Source organism: Mastacembelus armatus, chromosome 16 (genome assembly GCF_900324485.2).
Source record: "Mastacembelus armatus chromosome 16, fMasArm1.2, whole genome shotgun sequence".
Classification (NCBI taxonomy): domain Eukaryota; kingdom Metazoa; phylum Chordata; class Actinopteri; order Synbranchiformes; family Mastacembelidae; genus Mastacembelus; species Mastacembelus armatus.
This window is the reverse complement of record NC_046648.1, coordinates 8,859,318-8,878,873: the sequence shown is the minus strand read 5'-3', so window position 1 is coordinate 8,878,873 and position 19,556 is coordinate 8,859,318. Positions and strand designations below refer to the sequence as shown.

The 19,556-nt window shown below is 39.7% G+C and overlaps 1 protein-coding gene across 4 annotated transcripts in view; it reads right to left on the bottom strand.

The window, feature by feature from the left end:
• Window positions 1-19,556, bottom strand: part of vps13b (vacuolar protein sorting 13 homolog B) — a 293,943-nt gene that overhangs the window by 200,545 nt on the left and 73,842 nt on the right. For all 4 annotated transcript variants that reach the window (XM_026293824.1, XM_026293825.1, XM_026293822.1 and 1 more), the window contains exons 18-19: window positions 13,222-13,356; window positions 12,312-12,491 (exon numbers count right to left, since the gene is read on the bottom strand). In XM_026293824.1, coding sequence (XP_026149609.1) covers window positions 12,312-12,491; window positions 13,222-13,356 — 315 coding nt within the window. The remainder of the gene's footprint in view (window positions 1-12,311; window positions 12,492-13,221; window positions 13,357-19,556) is intronic.

Here is a 19,556-nt window from a genome sequence, read left to right as displayed (position 1 = left end):
AAAAACAAAACCACTGTAAAGAAAAACAAGAGGAGTAGTGGTTTTTGAACAGATACAGATTCATGAGTAGCTGACCCTGCACTCCCAGGTCAGCAAGGGACAGCTGAGTGGGTAAGCTGATATAAACCAGGCTACTGAGCACACACTCCCTCCAGCAATTATTGATCCAAAGAGAGCTAAACCACCTCAGCCACACTGAGACACCAAAGTTAGCATAGTATGGGGGTAAACACTGAAATCAATACATCTATTAATCAGTGTAATGTTTCATTATGCCCTTTTTCTCCTAAAATGATCACTCCCTCTCTCTCTGTTCATGCCTATTTGCATCTGTAGAAGTCACTGCATATACCAAGCAATGTTCGAAATAATACAATGAATATTAATTACACAATTGCACAGTCTGGTTTTTTTTTTAAATGTAACATCTACGGCTAAGGGTCACTATGAAATGCATGTGTGTATTCTTGACATAAGCCTCTGTTTTTACATCTGTAGTTGTAAATCTGTAAATAGTATACAGGGTTTATATGCATACCAGGACACATTTCTCCTATCAGTAAATAAAGACACTATGTCTTTGTTTATGATCACTTCTTGGATTATTTTCAATATGCCATTTGCTACTTTGTGGATGGCTGCAGCACACGTTCCTTTTTGCTTCTATATTATATACTATATTACACCAGTCAAGTAGCTCTACCTCTATTTAATGACCAACTTAACCTTAACCTATTCTAGATTTCTGTCTACACGCCTTTCGTTGTTTTATTAGAGTTTACTATTTAAGTTGCTGTAAACAACAACCATGAAGACAGAGAGAAGAGAGGGGGAGACCTGAGAAAACATCCATGGCAGGACTCAAATCACAAATGAGCAATTTGTAAATATACATGGGGCCTGCCGACATCACTCACCTACAGGGGCACCATGTCTTACAGCCTTTTGCCATGCACCTTAAGCTGTGTGTGTGCATAAAAGCAAATACAGCACACAAATAGATGTAGTCTGCAATCTCCAAAACTATGGTTTACATGGACTATTGCAGACCCACATACAGCACAGCACTTAACAAGCATCAATGCAGTGTAATTTCATAGCAACTTTTACATAGCCATGAATAGATATTAGATAAATCACATACATTACAAAAAAACTAGGCATAAAGTTACAAGGTTACAAAGAGTAAGTCCAGTGATGCATGTCTTTGTGTATACTCTAGTTTATCTGCAGCAACAAGAATGTAACTTTTGGAAAAATGTTCTGAAAGCATATGACCCTATACTGTGAAGAATAAAACAAAGCATTAATAGGAATATTATGAAAGCCTCACCTCATCCACACTGTGCTCCATACACAAACTTGCCAGTAGCTTCAAATTTGTTTATTTCCACTGGCCACTATTCTACTGTAGGGTGGCAGTTAAACCTGCATATACTTGGTCATCTCTTGGTTATTTTGTGTGAAATGATGCCAAAGATGTTTCTGTGTGGTCTCAATGGGATTCTAAAGACAAATGAAAGCTTTGCATATTAATAAAGAATAATTACAGAACTCTAATAAAGGGGAACTGTTTCCATATTTAGTGGCTTAACATGTGATAGAGTAAAGAAGCCATACTTTAGTTTGTCTGTCACTGGTACAGTTCACAGTGAGGTTTAATGACAGAAAAAAATTGTACTTTGAACAAAAGAGGGCCAGACTATACAGCAACCTTAAAGAATCCACTTTCTGCCTTACTCTTCTATTTCCATGTATGAAACGGATTATGCTAAAGTGGGCTCTTTGCTGGCTCCAACAGTGTTTCAGAACACAAGCCAACCCTGAAGAAAGGCCAAAGACCTTGTAATTGGTACTACTGAGAGTCTTCTCTGTGTGTGAATGAGACTGTGTAAGAATAAGCCAGCTATATGGGAGAATTCAACATTAGTGTGGTTTGTGTCACATTCCATTCTTGACTGAGCATCACTGAAGCCCCTACCCCCCCCACCCTCGGTCTGGTTCCTACCGGCTGATTCTGTTAATTACTTTGCCTTTTTTATTCTGCGAGAGTCGTGAGAAATCTCTCTCACCACAACTATCATCATCCTGCCCAAACCTACACCACATCCCCCATGACCACTATTAGCTTAATAAGCTTAATTAATTGCATCTTAAACCCAGTGCTCCAGTAGTGATCTCCACACTCTTTCCTACAATATACACACTCATGCTCTCTCACCCCTACACTGCATTTCTCAACCAACCATTTTCATCCTTTCTTCCTCACCAGTGCTGTTTTATGTGGGACTGAGTGTGGCCCACTAATTTTTAATATTACCCCTTTTATTTTTCTTTGGAAAGCTAGTGTTGCTGTCGTTCTGTGTGGTAGAGCTTTGCCCACTGTGTACATAGACAGATTTGGGTGACAGTGTAGCATGGGAAACTGTGTGTAGACCACAAAGCAGGAGAGGAGTTGGGGGAGTGTATGGCAGAGGGAATGGGAGAAGAGGTGAAGGGAGGGCATGGTACGAGGGAGGACGCACCCCACGGCAGCTGAGCTGTGAAGAAACTAATGGGCTCTCGTCCCCTTCCCACGCCCACAGTGTGTTTTCTGATGGGCACTCAAGCGGCCAGACACATATTGGTTTGGCTACCGGCACAGAACCTCAGCCAGCCTGCTTCAGGACTGCTTTGCTAGGCTTATTCAGCATCTGTCTGAACTCTGGATAGCCTGTATGTGACTGTGCGACTGGCAGAGTATGAATCAGTAACCAGCCTCTAATAATATATGGAGGTGGTGGTTGATCTCGCTCATAGCTGGAACGACAGTAATGAGAGATGAAAGACAAAGGAATGGCTCACAGACACTGTGATACTAATAAACTAAGTGGTGTGATGAACAGGGAGCCACCACAAATTAATGTTTGTCTCTGTCAGCAAAGATGGGAAGACATTAGAAAGGGAAATTCTTTATCATAGTGCAACTGCTAAACCACAGCCTGTCGCATGAACCCATCTGCACAGTTCATCAAAAAACATCAAAAGAGAAGGTACTAAGAACATAATCATTGACATAATAAGGTATAAAATTAAAAAATATATTTTTCATTAGATATCTATCTCACACTGATCAGGCACAATTACTTCACAAGCTTAAAATTGTTATTTAATGTATACTATAGGACAGAATTAATCAAATTAAAGTAAATCCTGATAGTTTCAAACTTGAGACAACATAGTATGGAAAAGTACAACGGAACTAACTAAATGAAGACAGTGCTCTGGCCCTCCACACTCAGTCTGGACATTATTCCCTCTAATTTGTGTGAATAAAATCCCAAGCCCCTGATTAGGTGATCCAGGGAAGCCAATTGTTTTGATTGTGCTGTGTGATGTCTGATCTGACTGTGTGGAATGTGGCGACCTTTGATCCAGTGACAACATTCAATTAGATAAGGTTAACTAAATTGACCTCCTCCACCCCTGCTGCTCAGCCCAGAGCTGGATGAAGTGTACACAGCTTTTATGCTACCCAGCGACAGGGGGATTACTGCTGTCCACTTTAGCAAACAGTGAGTATGCCAACACCCTTTTAAAGCACTTACACACCATGCACAATGTGTTTCTGTTTTAAAAATACAGAAAACTATATCAATTACTTTTCCCTCTCTTCTTCTTCACTTTCTAATGATGAATGAAGAATGTTAAAGGATGCAGCTGGCAAAGTACTTTGTGTTTAGGGAAACTTTTTGCTCTCTCTCTCTCTCTCTCTCGCTTGTGCTCTATAAAGAACTCTAAGGAACTTATAATTACTCATTGTAATAACTCTGCAGTCACAAGAGAATTTGAAATGATGGGAGTTTATAGTTTTGGGTAGGGGTTGAGGGGTGTAAGGGGGTCTTTTGAAACAAGTCATGCTCTTTACTGAAAGTTTCAGTGACAAACATTAAAAACGAATTGCACCTCAGTGGGAAATCAATCAGGGTGCCCTGGGAATTGCATTACACACAGTAGCTGACGAGCTAGATCACTATTTTCCAGCTGCTGAATGCAACATCACCCTCACCCATTCAGAGAAGAAAGGGGAAAAAATGCAGGGAAAGCTGTAAAACAAGAATTACTTTAGATGTTTTCTCAATTTGAATAGAACATAACACTCAACATTAAATTACTTGCTACTGTGCCTGTCTTGCAGCCAAACAAGACAAATAAAGTAGGAAGTACAGTGATTTGGTGTTTCAGGATAGATCAAAAGATCTTGAAATTACTCCAAATGTGAGTAGCAGTCATTAGGTCTTTGAAGAGCCTTTTAATGAAACCGTTGAGCTAATATTGTCTCCAATCACAGTGTCAAAGACTAATAACCCCTCTGACTACCTCGGATCCTTGCCCTGCCTAGATGTCAACTATTAGTGAAACAGCAGTCACCCAGAATGACCTCTCTTCACACTCAAAAGCTAAATCTTCATCTCTATCTGACTCACTCACACATCAACATGCTACCTTACAGCTAAGTTCAGAAAAACCTGTAATGTGACCAGTGTGCTTCCCTAAGCTGCTTGGCAGCCAGGTTCCCCCAGCTTCAGTCATGTCTTAGAAGGAGCACTACTAAAAAAATGTTTTAATTATGTAATTTGTTTGGGTGTTGATTTTTGTATTGTATTGGTTATATGTTTCATACTCTAACTACCCAAATTACTATTAATATTCCATTTACATCTTGTGTATTTTGTTACATTACTGTTGATACAACTAACTTTCCTCACAGGTACAGTTAAAGTGTCATTTACTCCTCCTACTGTCCAGTCTAAACACAAACGCAAACCTCAGTTCATTTTTGTGCAATTCAGATAAGCTGAGTAGTTCACAGGAAAGAGGTTAAATACTAAGTGCCACATGGCAGTATGGGAGATGTGATATTACAGAAGAGTGGAGGCAAGTCTGAACATCAACCAAAGCCCCAGTCACACTCCATCTCCACCTCTAGCCTCTGCCCTCATCCCCTTGTACAAAACCTCTGCCAACTGTCCCTCAGCCTCCCACTCCTTTTAGCACTGTGGAGTGGCCTGAGTAGTGCACCACTTCACAGACGAACAGTTCTAGTAATGGGCCATGATTGACCACAGCAGACCGTACAAAAACCAAAAGTGACTAATCAAATGTAAACTGACTGAAAAGACATGATGATGATAACTGCATTGAAAACTTGACCAAACTTTAGGTTGCTTAAACAAATAAACAAACTGATCAAAACCTCACAGCCTAGTTTCATGCACTTAAATTCAATCCCAGTTTTAGACAGATACATGTGAATGGCAAATTAGTATTTTCATACTCAGACATTCTCTGAAATTGTCTCTCAAGCATTCAAAATAACTGCATATTATATTTCAGGCAGGTTCTAACAACTACAAACCTAGTTAACTTGTTAAGATTAGCTAAATAGGAGTGTTTTCTCAAAACCATGTACAATAAATGCATTGAGGACCATTTTGTCTACGTTAAGTCATTCAGCCAGAAAAAGTTCAGGCCAGCAGCTTAAAGCCATCAAGCTGCTCTCTTTGACAAAGCTAGACTGTTGATTTAACACTCAATGGAGTGAGTGAACACATGCAAAGGAGGGAAAAAAGAGCATGATAGATGGATCCATGAAAGTACAGCAGGCTATTGATAGATTGTAATGGAGGAGGCTACCAAGGGAAATCCCAAAATTCTCACCCCATCTACGTTGTCACTGCAACCCAATCAAAGGCTATGGTTTCAGAGGAGACGGCACATGTGTGACAAGTGTTTGCATGCTTGTGCGTGTGCATGGACTGCACTCGCTGGGTACTACATGGATGTGTGTGATTTTGTGTGAAATAGTCAGATCAAAGTCAGGTGGCGCTTCGTTCCCACCTGCTTTCATTAGTCTTTGACTCCCACCTGTTTCTGACTATGAAGAAGTTTCTATACTGAACAGCTGTGCGTGCACACACACATACACACACTTGTATTTCTAAATATCTAAATGCCCAAATCCAACCCTTAGCCTAACCTAAACCTACTGTAAGGATTATAAGAATTTGTTTCAATTTCTCGTGGGGACATTACATTTTCTGGAGACTTACCCTATTTTTTAACCATAACCCCTACTAGCCTAAACCTAACTCTAGACCAAGTCGTCTCTTTACAGTTCAGTGATTTATATTGCGAGGACCTGAAGTTTGTCCTCACAGATAAGCCAAGACTATGTCGCTGCTGTGTAAACAAATTTCAGTTGATAATCTTGTAAAATTAGTATATGTCATGGTATAAGATGTACTTGAATCTAAGTGAACAGTAGTTTGTCAGTCGTCATAGGCTGCATTGTTGGAAACAGGAGAAATAAAGAGATGAAGAACTATAAGGGTGAAATCATTAAGGTCAGATGATTGGGTCAGTGCATAATGTTTTGGCTCAGTGTATGCATAATAATCTGTACTGATGTCTTTTTGTGTATAGGTGCATAACTGCCAGTGGGTACCACTGTATATTAAATACATTATAGTGCTAACAGTGTAAATCTGTATTAAAGAATGGACCTGCTGCATACAACCACCCTGCAAAATATTTCATTCTCTCCATCTCCCTAATATCAAAACGGTAATTGAGTAGAAAGCAGCTTTAATATCTATTAGGAAACTAAATATGTTCAGAGTTACAGTGCCCAGGAACTCTCCAAGGATTAATTCCATGTAGCTTTCAAAATACGCTCCAATATGTTTAAATTAAGATTAAAGATCACTTTGTTCCCCTATTCCCACAGCTCCCATGGTATGGTAAAGAGATCAAAACTGGAGGGCTTTATAGGGAACATCTTTAACATTTGCTCTGCTCTCAGTGTGCTTGATTAAATGTAACATTTTGAGATCCCAGAGTTCTAAGAAAAGCATAAATCATTGTCTCACAGCTGCTGGTGTGCCTGGGGAAAACATATGCTATCCCTCATTCTCTCTCTTTTTGTCTTCTCTATGATCATAAAGCCCACCCGACCCGTTGGCCCCTCCTCCATTGGTGCAAGTCATGGTGGTGGAGGGCGGGGGAAACACCTGCAGGCTGTCGCTCGCCCTGAGGTTTAGCATAAACCCTAGCTCCTCACACACCCTCTAACCTTCTACTCCCTCACATTGGCCCCCTTAGTCTTTCCCATCCATCAGCAGTGACAGGCCCGAGCCCAAGCCAAGGAGGATAGTCAGCCAGCCAGCCACTGTCCAGGGATCAAAATGATCAAGCTGTCTCTTGAGTAGCACTGATAATTTACACTAGCACTGGAGGTCATTAAGAAGAACATGGCCAAAGATTTCTGGTCTTAGTCATCCATAAGGCACAGCTCTATTCTGATTAAATTCACAAATAATTTATAGATCTAATAGCACTCAATGCATCAGTCCTAGTGTGTGCAAGTGAAGGATGACATCCCTGGCTGTCAGCTAAGCCCATGTGGGAAGCTGACCTGTGCCTTTATGTTCAGGCCCGCCAGCCTGAACTGTTGCAACTATCTCACTTCCTGAGCTTCAAAGGCTCCAATAACTGCCCCACTTTCTTCCATTTTTATTTTGCTCCATGTTACTTAATAATATCTTTGATTTCTTATTACTCATAGTGTCATACCAGAGCACACACATGAATCATGTTTGGTTCCTGTAAAAGGAGAAAATAAAAAAAGAAAAGGGCGTGAATATTTGGCCATAATGGCGCTCTGCAACTGCCAAAAAATGTCATCGTTGTTGGGTGCAGCTGGAATGACTACTCAATTAGGAAAATCATCAAGGACTGCTGTATTGGAATGCAAAGGGTTAATGGCAAGATGTAAACTTAAAATATTCCTTTGGCTCTCAAAAAAAGGGCATTTCAAAGTAGATCTGCTTACTTCTTCTGTGTTAAAACCCACAACTTTAATTATGTTTAATTTATTAGAATGTTCCAGCCTCAGTTCTGTTAAATGAAAACACATTAGTCAGGATCTGCAGGAGTTCTACAAGTGTACAGAGACTCCCTCCAACCGCCACCCCTAGCCACCCAACCCACTCTACATTTTCTAAGTAAATTGGAATTTTGCTTTAATTCACTGGTAAACAATTAGACAGAAAACAGATGTCACTGGCCATATTTGAAAGGAACTCATCTCCTTGGTGAATTAACTTTGCATGAAAGAGCTAGAAAGAGCAAAGATAGAAACAAGATAAAAACACGTGTCAAAGTCAAAGACATTAAAATGCCTGACTATGCATATAGTGATTTAAAATATTGCTATTTCAATACTCTGAAAATTAACACATGTATTCAAAAAATATGTCAGGTAGACCACTGTGCCAAAGAAGGCATTACATCTAAGTGGCCCACACGTCTATGTAGAACTGTGAGATTGGCCATTTGTATTGAATTTAACTATTAGAGCAAATATATTGCATTAGAATTAGCCACAGAGATATGGGCCTTGCTCAGCTCTAAGAAGGAAAAGTGAAACATGGTGGAAATGGTTTCTGGGATGAATTAAGGGATCCATAAGGAAAGTGCTGGTAATTTCCAGAGGCTGTCACATCCCATAAAAAATGAGACGATACAGATATCACACATACATGACCAGTGGGGAAATACTGAAGGCAGGACTCCTCTCAACTTAGAATCAGCTGCAGTCAATCACACATACACCAAAACATGAAAACACAAATTAGGGTATATGTATGTGAAAGCACAAAGCATGTGAGTATGAATCTATTTATATACATATACACTTCACTGACTACAAACTGGTAGCTCAATGTCAATTACCAATAAGCTCCCCTTTATTCGTTAAATAAACATTTTGCTTTGAGATTTGGGTGAACAGATCCCACAGCACTGCTGTACTTTACATTGCTTTCCCTACAAAAACCAGAAGTCACTCATCAAATGTAAAATACAATATAAATGTAGAATGTGCCTCATTATATTTTAATGTTTTCAGTATGCCAATGATGTAAAGAGTTAGATTTTGCTTTGCTCCCCTTCGTTTAATGTACATTGATCATGTTTTAAGAATTTGCTAAATGGAATCAACCGAGCCACATGGGACAAGCAAAACGTGTTTGATGCCAAGGCCAAGTGGTCCAACAATTCAGAAACGTCATGATTACCGAAACGCTGAACCAGTGAGTCAGTCCTGTGGGAGCAAAGGGTGCAGCCCATTGAGAATGGTGCTACTCCACTTTTCATCTCTGGCTGAATGAGGCGTTGCATCCATCATTCAATTAACACTGCTCTAACAGGCTCCTAGTCACCCTCTGGATGACAGCAGGGACATGGGACATGTGGACTAACCAAAAGCTTTGATGTAAGCCTGACCACAATACAAAACCCAGACCTATAAGTAGACACTCAAAAATGCCTGTGTGCAGACACACCAACTTTGCAAGTTTTTCCCTAAGCAAAACACACACACACACACACACACACACACACACACACACACACACACAGACACACACACATAGACACACACACAAAACACACAAAACAAGATTGAGAAATTTTCCTTTCTAGTGAAACTGTTCCTGTCAAGCCATGCTGCTGTCTCAACCTTTGACTGCATTGACAGGTATATTGCAGACAAAAAAAGATGTGTGTGCATATAATGACTATCGTTGTGACAACCAGTTTGAGCTTTGTACCTTGGGAGTGGGCATACTGTTGCAAAGTGAGGACATTTTAAAAGGGTTATACTTTTTGATGCGCAGGTCAGAACGTGGTTTTAGGGTTAGGGTTTACATAGGGTTTAGATTAGGATAAGTGTATCCTTCAATTCTAATTATTTTCTTGTTGACTTTTTGGGGATGTGGAAATCATGACTATCAATGATATCTGAGATCTGTTGTTTCCTATAAAACAAAGGAATAAACATGTATACTGAAAATGGAAAGAGAGGCAAAAGTATAATACTTCATGGTTTGTGATATTAAACCAAAAATGTTTAGATGTTCACACAAAAGAAATGCAGACAGTGCTGAAGAAAGCAAGCAACCAACAAATTAAACACAGAAGAACAGAAAAAGAGGATAGTATTGAAGCAGCACTGTGAGAGAGAGTGCAGGCCTCCACTGCTCCACATCTGCTGGGGATATATCCATTGCTTCTGGGAGTCGCCCCCCCACCTCCCTTTCACCTTCATCTTCTTTTTCTCTCCCACTATTTTCACTTCCTTTCAGTCTTCTGGTTTGTGTTCAAACCAGGTTTTAATATTCAAAAATATATACTGCCTTTACGAGCCATTGCTTTGGTGAAATAATATGCTCTCTAAATCAAAGTAATAGTCTGAGGCTGTACTCTAAATAGAATTTACCAGCGTTCCTAAAGTTCTATCTATCTAGCTTGTCAGAAAGTGACAACCACTTGTCAGAAATTCAATGGTGCTTTTAAAATGTTGCTTTTAAAATCTACTCATGTCATTTCACCTTCCAGAATATTTATTATAGGATTCTCATATATATCAAACTGTGAGTTGCCCATAAATGTCAGCTTTTCTCTACTTTACATTGTCACTTCATAGTTGTGGCTGGTCACTAGTAATGAGAGTGAATTACTTGGTAACATGGAAACACAATTGGAATTCCTGGTTAGGGATGACCTCCCAAATACATATAGAAATTAATGAAATGATATATATATATATATATATATATATATATATATATATATAATCTAAAAAAAAAATACACTCAATTGTCTCAAAAACTGTACTTATCTATTACTTCACTACACCCTAAGGTACAGCTGATTCTTCTCACAATGTGAAACCACCTGAGTCCAGCTCCATCTCCATCTCAGCACTGACATGTTTAAAGCACAAGGGGCCTGATGTGATTCAGGGCCCTGTTTGGAGTTTACGCAAGTCAAGGCCACACAATGAATCTCTTCAGTGGAAGGTGATGTACAGTTGTTACTGTAAAGACAACTCTGGAAAAGAGTACTGGAGGTGTATTGTTTTACATAACCACCCCAGGCTTCTTCTCTCTGTGCTTTAAGACACAAATGGGTTGTAGGTCAACAGCCCACAGTATACTTTGAGACACTTAGTGGGCTTTTAGAGACTTGGAAGCAACAGGAGACAGTGAGATAGGAGAGACTGTCAAGTACATCTGCTTTCAAGGTATCAATCTTCTCAGGGAGCCCAATAGGCAGGGGTAGTTCTAGACCCTTTTTAGGGGGGCTTTAGCCCCCATCTGTCATTTCAGCCCCCCCTGAAACAATCAACTATCAAACTATCAAAATTTATTGAAAGTATAATTTTTACTTTTTAAAATAAAAATAAAAATAACCAAGAAAGACAGGACACGTTGATTAAAAAAAAAAAAGATCAGAGTTTTTAAAAAATTATTTATTTATTTTTATTCTCTTTGCTATTCTGCACTGTGTGATAGCCCTTCCTTAGAAGTGCAACCGTTTGTGCTGTATGTCAGCTGGAGGCGAGAGACGATGAAACGTCTTGCAACACGTAGGAGGTTACAGAAGGTCGGCAGTGTTACAGCAACAATAGTGAGGGCTAAGCCCCCCTAAGGATGAAATGCTAGAACCGCCCCTACCAATATGGCTGCCTGATCATAGAACTTGGTGGACTTTCGAGTGCTGAGGAGACGTTAGTGTTGACAAACTGATGTTTATGGTGTCATACTGAGAAGAAACTCACTACAGGAGCATTTTTAGCTTGAAATGATACTAGATACTATAGCTCAGGACATGCCTTGCAACTGCAGTAGATGAATGAGACAAAAATTTGCAGTCAGTGAATATCCAGCTTACTAAATCAAGTACAATAGCACTATGAGTTTTTAGAATTTGAATTGTATTTTTAGTCTTTTGGAATGGCTACTTAATCATCTCACTCCACCCCTCTAAACACACATGCATATAACCACATATGCCAGCACCAGAAACATAAGCAGTCATAAAAAAACTGCAACCTGACATCAGAGCACCCTTCAACAGCAAGCCCCCAGTTTAGCTGCTGTTAGTCAGCTCAGCCCAGTGCTGACATAGACTGCTGTTTAGAGAATTCATGCTTCCTTTAAAGATATGTTGAGTTGCCAGCCCGGCATGAAGGATACTGGAATACAAAACACCTATCGGCTTCATAAAATAAATAACAAAAAAAGCCAGTTCATGACATTATGGAAGGAAGAAAAATATGATCTAAATGATCACCAAAAGCTGAGATGGAATACAGATTACCAGTGCCTGTTAAAAATCCAAACGCCAGAACCACAAGCTCAAAATTTGCAGAAGAAGTGATGAATCAATGTTAAAGAAGAGCAGAGCAGTTCAACAGCTTTTACCTGAATTCCTGCAATCATCTCCTTGTTGAGGGACCAGAACTGAGAACACAAGCAGGTCAGGGGCCAGCAAAGATTCAGGCTTACGAATCTCATTAAGCCAGCGGCTCATATGAAGCTCTTTGGTGTCAGATGGGCCCTGAATAAGAGGAACCAACTTCTCCTTCACTCCCTCTCCCGAACCTAAGAGACAAGAGTTATCATCTCAGTGAAAAAAAAAAAAAAAAAAAGAAATGTACCACTTTATTACTCTGCACATGTGTTAAATTGAACTGCTATATTTCTTAGCAGCTGATCTGTCAATCTACATTTTTGGTTTAACAAAAAACAGTATAGTATATATAACAGTATAGTGTTGTGGAAACAACTTTTGAAATTTGTAACAAAATATGAAATTGTCATGGTAGAACTGACAGGATTACAGTATGAACATGTACAGTAAACTGGGCTGCAAAATCCACTGGTGGTTTGCAGGGAGGTTTAATTAGCTCTGAAGTTAACCTCCATATTATGCAACCCTATGGATGTTAATTTTGAAATAAGAAAATTAACTGCACATGGCACTTTTTCTGTGGATTTCTATATTGACAGCTGCAACAGATCTTATAATCCGTCTTACATCAGTGTGAAGCTTGACCTTGTGAACTCAGTGTTATGACACTATCTCCAATAACATCCTCGCCATCAAAGACATGGCCAGAGCCCAGTGATAGAGCCCCTGGAGAAAATAGCAACTGAATCACATAGCAGGAAAGAAATGAAGATAAAGATTTAGCAGAGGACGAGAGACAGATCAGAGTGCGTAACAGTATAAGTTAAAAAAAAAAAAAAAAAAGTAAAAGAAGGTTAGTCAGTCCCACTCTTTCCCTCCTACACAGGCAGTAAAGTTTTAACAGGGCACAGCTGCACACACCTGGGGTCCTGGCGCACACTTTTACAGCTCCCACGGTTCCTGAGGCACATTTAACCGTCGCACGGCTGCAGAACTTCAGCTCTAGGTTTTGGACTGAGCCCTCGAGAGTCGGTGACGGGCCCAAAGATTTCACACCTAATAAAAAAAAAAAAAACAAAGTGAAAATGAAGTGCTGTCCAGCAGGTTTAAACACCGCTGCTGTGGCTTTGTTAAACACTTGATTGGCCTTTAATTGTTCTTGACCTCTTTCTTTCTTTCCCAAACTTGTAAGAAACCAAGTTAAAGACACTCTAGTATCTGGTGGCGTGTATCTAAGCTGTGTCAGGAGCCCTTAAGGGGCTCTCTGCTTCCAAGGTTAACCTGTTTTTAAATCTCATGAAAACATTATGGCAAACAAAAATACAGTTGTGTGTTATTGTAAGCTGCACAAGTACTGCACGCACTGCTGTAAGCCATGATACACCTATATCAGCCTTTATTTGTATATCTCAGAGTACAAGCAGACAGGGCACACTGTTTTAAGATCATTTACTCAGCTTTTTCCTTTACTTAACAGTAGGTTGCAGAGAGGCAGACAGGAAACAGGGGAAATAGAGTGAGGAGGAGACATACTGGACCATAGCTGTACTGGAAACATGAATGTTGGAAATATGTGGCATGTGCTGCAAAGGGCGCAGAATTATTTCCCTTATTTATATGTTTTACTCCTTTGAAGAAAATTTCATGAACCAAAAAGTATTACAGTACACTTTAGGATACACTATGTAAAAGCTCAAACATTACAGCAATATTTGTTTTATGATTAGATAAAACCCCTTCAACTGTCATGTGCAGCTCTGTATGTCTTAAGAAGTTGAATGAAATTTTAAATTCGATAACAGGGTCTATTAGGAGTATGACAACAAGCCAATACAAAAGCTTTATCTTGCCAAAAGAACATCCAAAACAATCCCATCTGTATCAAACAGGTGCCAACTACAACTCACCTAACACCAGCATTATCTCACAGGAGTCTTCACTCTCTGATTACTTGTCCTAATAGCAGCCCTAGTATGCAAGAAAGACTCTTTGCCATCTTTCCAAACCGAAAGTGTTTGCACTGTGGTGGGAGGCTCTTTCAAACACATAACAGGAGAAGAAGGGTGAAATATCTGGGTAACTAAAAGACACTGTGGAGTAAGTGAAGGTCCGTGCTGAACCACCTGTTGAGAGGGAAAAGGAGGCCCCATCCATCACATGCAGTGTTCTTTCAGTGAGCTGGAACTATCCAAGGGAATCACATTAAATTCTAACATCACCTGTTCCAATAAGGCTTTGCTTCTCACAATAATCCCCTCTTATAGTGGTAGCCCTTCCTTTCCTAAAAGTGTCTACAGCACTTTCTGAGTTACAATTGAGCCGCATATGTTTAGTTTTCTTTTTTTGTGTGTTTTTTTTTTCAAAGACTGGCAAACTGACTCAGACAGAAAAGCAAGGAAAGCAGAATGAACAGCAGAGAAACAAAGAAACAACACAATGTGAAATCGAACACGACTACATGAGGAGTGGAGAACAAAAACAACAGATGAACTGGCTTCCAGGGATTTATTGCCTACTGGTAAGTGAGAAGGTATTGCATTAATAAGGTACAGATGAGCTGTGCTACCAGAGAGACTACAAAAGCACAACAGGTCATTATTTGGCAGGAATCCATGAAGCTACCAGTAAAAAAAAAAAAAAAAAGCTGGTCTGGGCATCTAAAGGCTTTTTTTCATTCACATCCATCTCTTCTCTACTGCTTTTTCTTATTATCCAAATCCTCTACCTGCTTTCACCCCACTCCCCCACTCATAGCTTCTCCACCCTGTTCAATCAAATCACTGCTAGTCCAAAACTTATACTGCAAAGATTCCGTATAACCATTCAGTACCATTTCCAACTTGGGTTGGTTGTTTTACATCAACTAACAGTCAAAATGTAAATTTAATGTAAAACAGGAGGCTGTGTGAAACAAGGGACAACTCAAGTAGACACATATACACAGCCTGTTTAACTAAGGGAATTACTGGCAATTGCTAAAATCCCTAACCGCTGACTTCCCTCCTCTCCCTCTCAGACAAATTACCCAACAACCTCTTCACCTGCTGTCTGAGAGGCCCTCTATCAGACCAGATGCAAGATGGAAATGTTAATAATTCTCCTTCTGACTTCCTGCCTGCCACTTAATATATCTGCAGGTCAAATAGAGCAGTGCTCCATGTGTCTCTGTAGCTTTAGTAACCTGTTCCTCTTCCAGCTTTCACTGTCTATAGAACAAAAGCTCTGTTTCTGAGGAAACACTGTGTGAATTATTTCTCCACAGAACCCAAACAAGAAAACAATACCCTTCTCCTGGATTCACTTCTATTAACAAGAACAAACAGTATAAATTGTAATGGAAATACCACAAACACTATTTTCCACATAATGTTCTGTTTGAAAGAGTGTTGTTTGTAAGAACTACCACTTTTAATGTTCATTCCTTTTAAAGTTCTGAGTCAATTAAAAAAAAAAAAAAAGAAGAGACCAGGCATTACATAAAGCTGGAACTTTACATACATTGTGCATGAAGGAATTTCCCTGCACATTTAGTTTTCTTGCTCGCAGTTACTCAGCAAACACAAGAAATGAGCATAACAGTGCTGACTGTTGACTGATCAGTCAGTCTGTGTGTTTAGGTTTGTGGAGTTGATGGAGATGTTAAAAATGCAAGCCAGTCTGGTACATGACAGGGACTATTCCCTCTACTCTGGCGCTCTTTGATAAATGGCACAAACATAAAACGTATCCCTCACGCACATGTAGATGCCCTGAAGGCCGCAGTGCACCTGCTGGGGTGGTGGTTGTTGTGTTTAGAGCTCTGGAGAATGTTTTGTCCAGCTGTTAGACTATAAAAGTGGAGAACACAGGAAGAGAAGAAAAAAAAGAAAAAAAAAAAAAAAAAACAAGGGTTGGTAGTCTGTTGGCTTGAACATTGGTATTCAGTTTGGCTCATGTGTGTAATATGCATAACTGTGCCTATTACAGCCAGACGTGTTTGACTGGGTGACTGAATGTGTGTGGTACTGTTGCTCGTCAAGGAAGGGCAGGTGCAAGGAGTACATAAACACACAGCTAGAGGCCAGAGGCTACAACACTCCATCAAACACTGTGAGGGCAACTGTGGGCAGCTGGATTTGCCATCCTAAACACTGAGAAAAGTGTGAAAAACAGAAAAGGAAGGAGGGATGTAAAGTCACTAAAGAAAGGGCACACATTGGTTTGGCAGTATGTGATATGGATGTTGCTTGTTGCCTTTCGGTATACCTCAAAAGTTGTTATGCACATTTCACAGTGTGTGTGTGTGTGTGTGTGTGTGTGTGTAGGACATCTGCAGACTTGAAAGCCATGTTTTACACATTCCAACATGTCCTGCTCTGACTGCTGTGGGGATTGGTATGGGAAAGCTGAGTGCCTACAATGCCAAAGTAGGCAAATCTACATCCTAAAGAAGCATAATGTTTGGATTATCCTACAGTCACAAAACACTTATGCAAAATCTCAGAAACACATAGCAAATTTAATATCTGATACTATGGAAACATTTATTTGGTGAATATAGTAAAGGAAAGGAAGAAGTTTTCCTCTCTGTGTGAAAAGTTTTTAAATTAATGCTCTCAAACTTCAGGAACCCTTTGCCACTAATGAGTACTAACCTAGAGCCTTTAACCATCTCACTGTTTCACTGGTTGTTATTTAGTACACAACCAAAAACAAATGGATAAAGAATGCGGTAGTGACTAAATTCTCTACAGATCTCTGAGATTTGCCCATATTATCCTGTCATCTTTGCACTGGCTTCCCATCTGATTTTGAGCTAACAAAGTTCTGCTATTGACCCATAAAATTCTGCATGAACCTTTACCTCCTTATTAACTGTAGTGTCCCTGCTAAATCAGTTTTGTCCCCTCTCTGCCACTCCGCTCACAACATGCACTTTTTCTTGATATACCACACTCTAATAAGAAACTTCCTAGCTACTGCACCTTCCGCTGCAATGCTCCGTTTCTCTGGAACTCACTTCCTCACCATATTAAAACATATTTTTACAAGCTTATGAATGGCTCATTTTATTTTAAACATCACATTTTACCCTTTCTGTTATTTGTTGAATGTAAGTTTCACCCTGCTAGAAACGTCACCTGCCTTTATGATCTGCATACAGACACATTTTAATTTGTTAATGCTCTCTCCTTATTTATATCCATGTATGTATATTATTTTCTATTTTTATATTACCTGCTTTACTGTTGTATGGTGTATTAAGACCATTGGTGAAATGCACTTTAAATAAAACCGAACTTAAATTTGAATTAAATTCTGATAAAATAGACTTTGCGTTTTGATTCAAGTTATGCTTCTTTTCCAAGAAACGATCTTTGGCTCATTTCAACACATATAGTATCATATAAAATGTGATGATGCCTAAGTGACAGGAGGATGTCCACTATCCTCAAACACTAAAGGTCAGGTGGACAATCAGAGGGTCAGAGTAGTAAAGAGAACCTAAAATTACTACAAGCTCCAACTCAGGCACTAAGCCCACAGCAGCTAGGGGGCTGACCAAAAAAAAAAAAAAGAGGTAGACATAGACAAGTTGGGCAGACCAAAAGCAGCCAGCTGAGCCTTTAAGTGCTGATGCAGAAACAATAACTGTCTCCCCTAAGTCAGGAGAGGCTGAAGTAAGAGCAGTAAGTAGGAGCAGGAGGTCTGCTGGCATGTTGCCCAGTACTGACAGAGAGCAAAAAAACAGACTCATGCTGAGAGAGTAGGACAGGAAAACAGACAAGGTGAACCAGAAGTGGATTGTCATGCAGTTAAAGCTGGGAGGAGAACAGCTCCTGGCAGTGGGCAAGCAAGTTTGAAATGGAGATTTATCATAAAAAAAAAAAAAAAAAAAAAGAGTAAATAAAGTGTTATATAAACTGGACTGTTAGTATGTAGACTTTTATTAAATAAATACACAAAGGTTACATTTTTAAGTACAGTTACTTCAAGAGAATTTGTGAGAATTTCACTGAAATATATGCTTCCCTCTAGCAGCAACTGACAAAAACAGCCTATAGTCAAAAAATAACAGTACTGTCATTGGGTCTTTACAGACCAAGTATTTCTAAGGAATCAATTCTAGGAACTACCTCAATGACAAACAGACCCGAGAACTACAGACCTTAAGGGCTTTTTTTCTGCTTGCATTCACACCGCCAGTAGGAACAGTGAAGTAACATACAGTAAGCTGGTCAGTAGCTGCTAAAATGAAGTCACATTTAACAACAACGCTAGCAAAAATTGTCATGTTTCACTTTCATCCATCAAGATCTCCCTGAATTTTCCTGAATCACATAGGCTCAGTAAAGTTTGGACTTTTATGTTGGTCCATTTCTGTGAGTTTTGTATGTATGTAAAACTTTACACTACTAAAACTAACTTCTAAAAACGGCGATTGCCGGTGCTGCACTGGCTTAAGTTAGTGTTTGTCGAATGAACATAAACATACGTGTACTTTTAGTTCCTACTGTACTAAAAGTACCTACGCCCCTCAAAACAGCACTGTAAGAACGATTATACTCTTAGTCCCTGTGGTCCAAACCATGAAAAAGTTCCTCCGTGCCTAGTGCATTGGTGTCTGAATAGTTGAAATGGGTTGTGTCAACTACAAGAAATTTTCACTTGCACATAGGAGGAGACACTGAATAACCACACAAACGCACAGCCCCATCATTAACTAGATCATTATTTCACATCGATTTATACCTGTGATATTTGGAACTAAAGAACCCTCACATTGCAGTTGGATAGACAGGAAACAGAAAAACAGGTAAGCGATCAAGTGTCTGCAAACACACATACCTAACCAATCTGCTTCAAGCACACTGGTTAGAGGTTGGAATGGTGGGCTGTGCAAGTGGTACTTGCTGCCTATATGGTATAAAGAGACTGATGGGGTCTAAGTGTTGGTGGTAGAGGAAGCTGGGGCTCTAATTTTCATGATTACTATTCCCTCCAGGTGCTGCCTGTCTTTCTGCCTGCCCACTAAAGCAGTGACACATGTTCTCTGAACATTCAAACTGTGGTTCTCTTTGCCACTGAATTACCGCAATTAAGAAGTCTTCATGCGGAAGCAATTTGGCCAACACTAATCGGCCCAGGCAGTGGGGTTTGGAAGACAGTGAAAAGGGGTAGGGGGTGGTAGTGAGAGAAGGAGTAGCAGAATAAGTGAGAAAGATGAGTTAGAGAAAAAAAAAGGGAGTGACAGATGCACAAAAAGTGATAGAGAA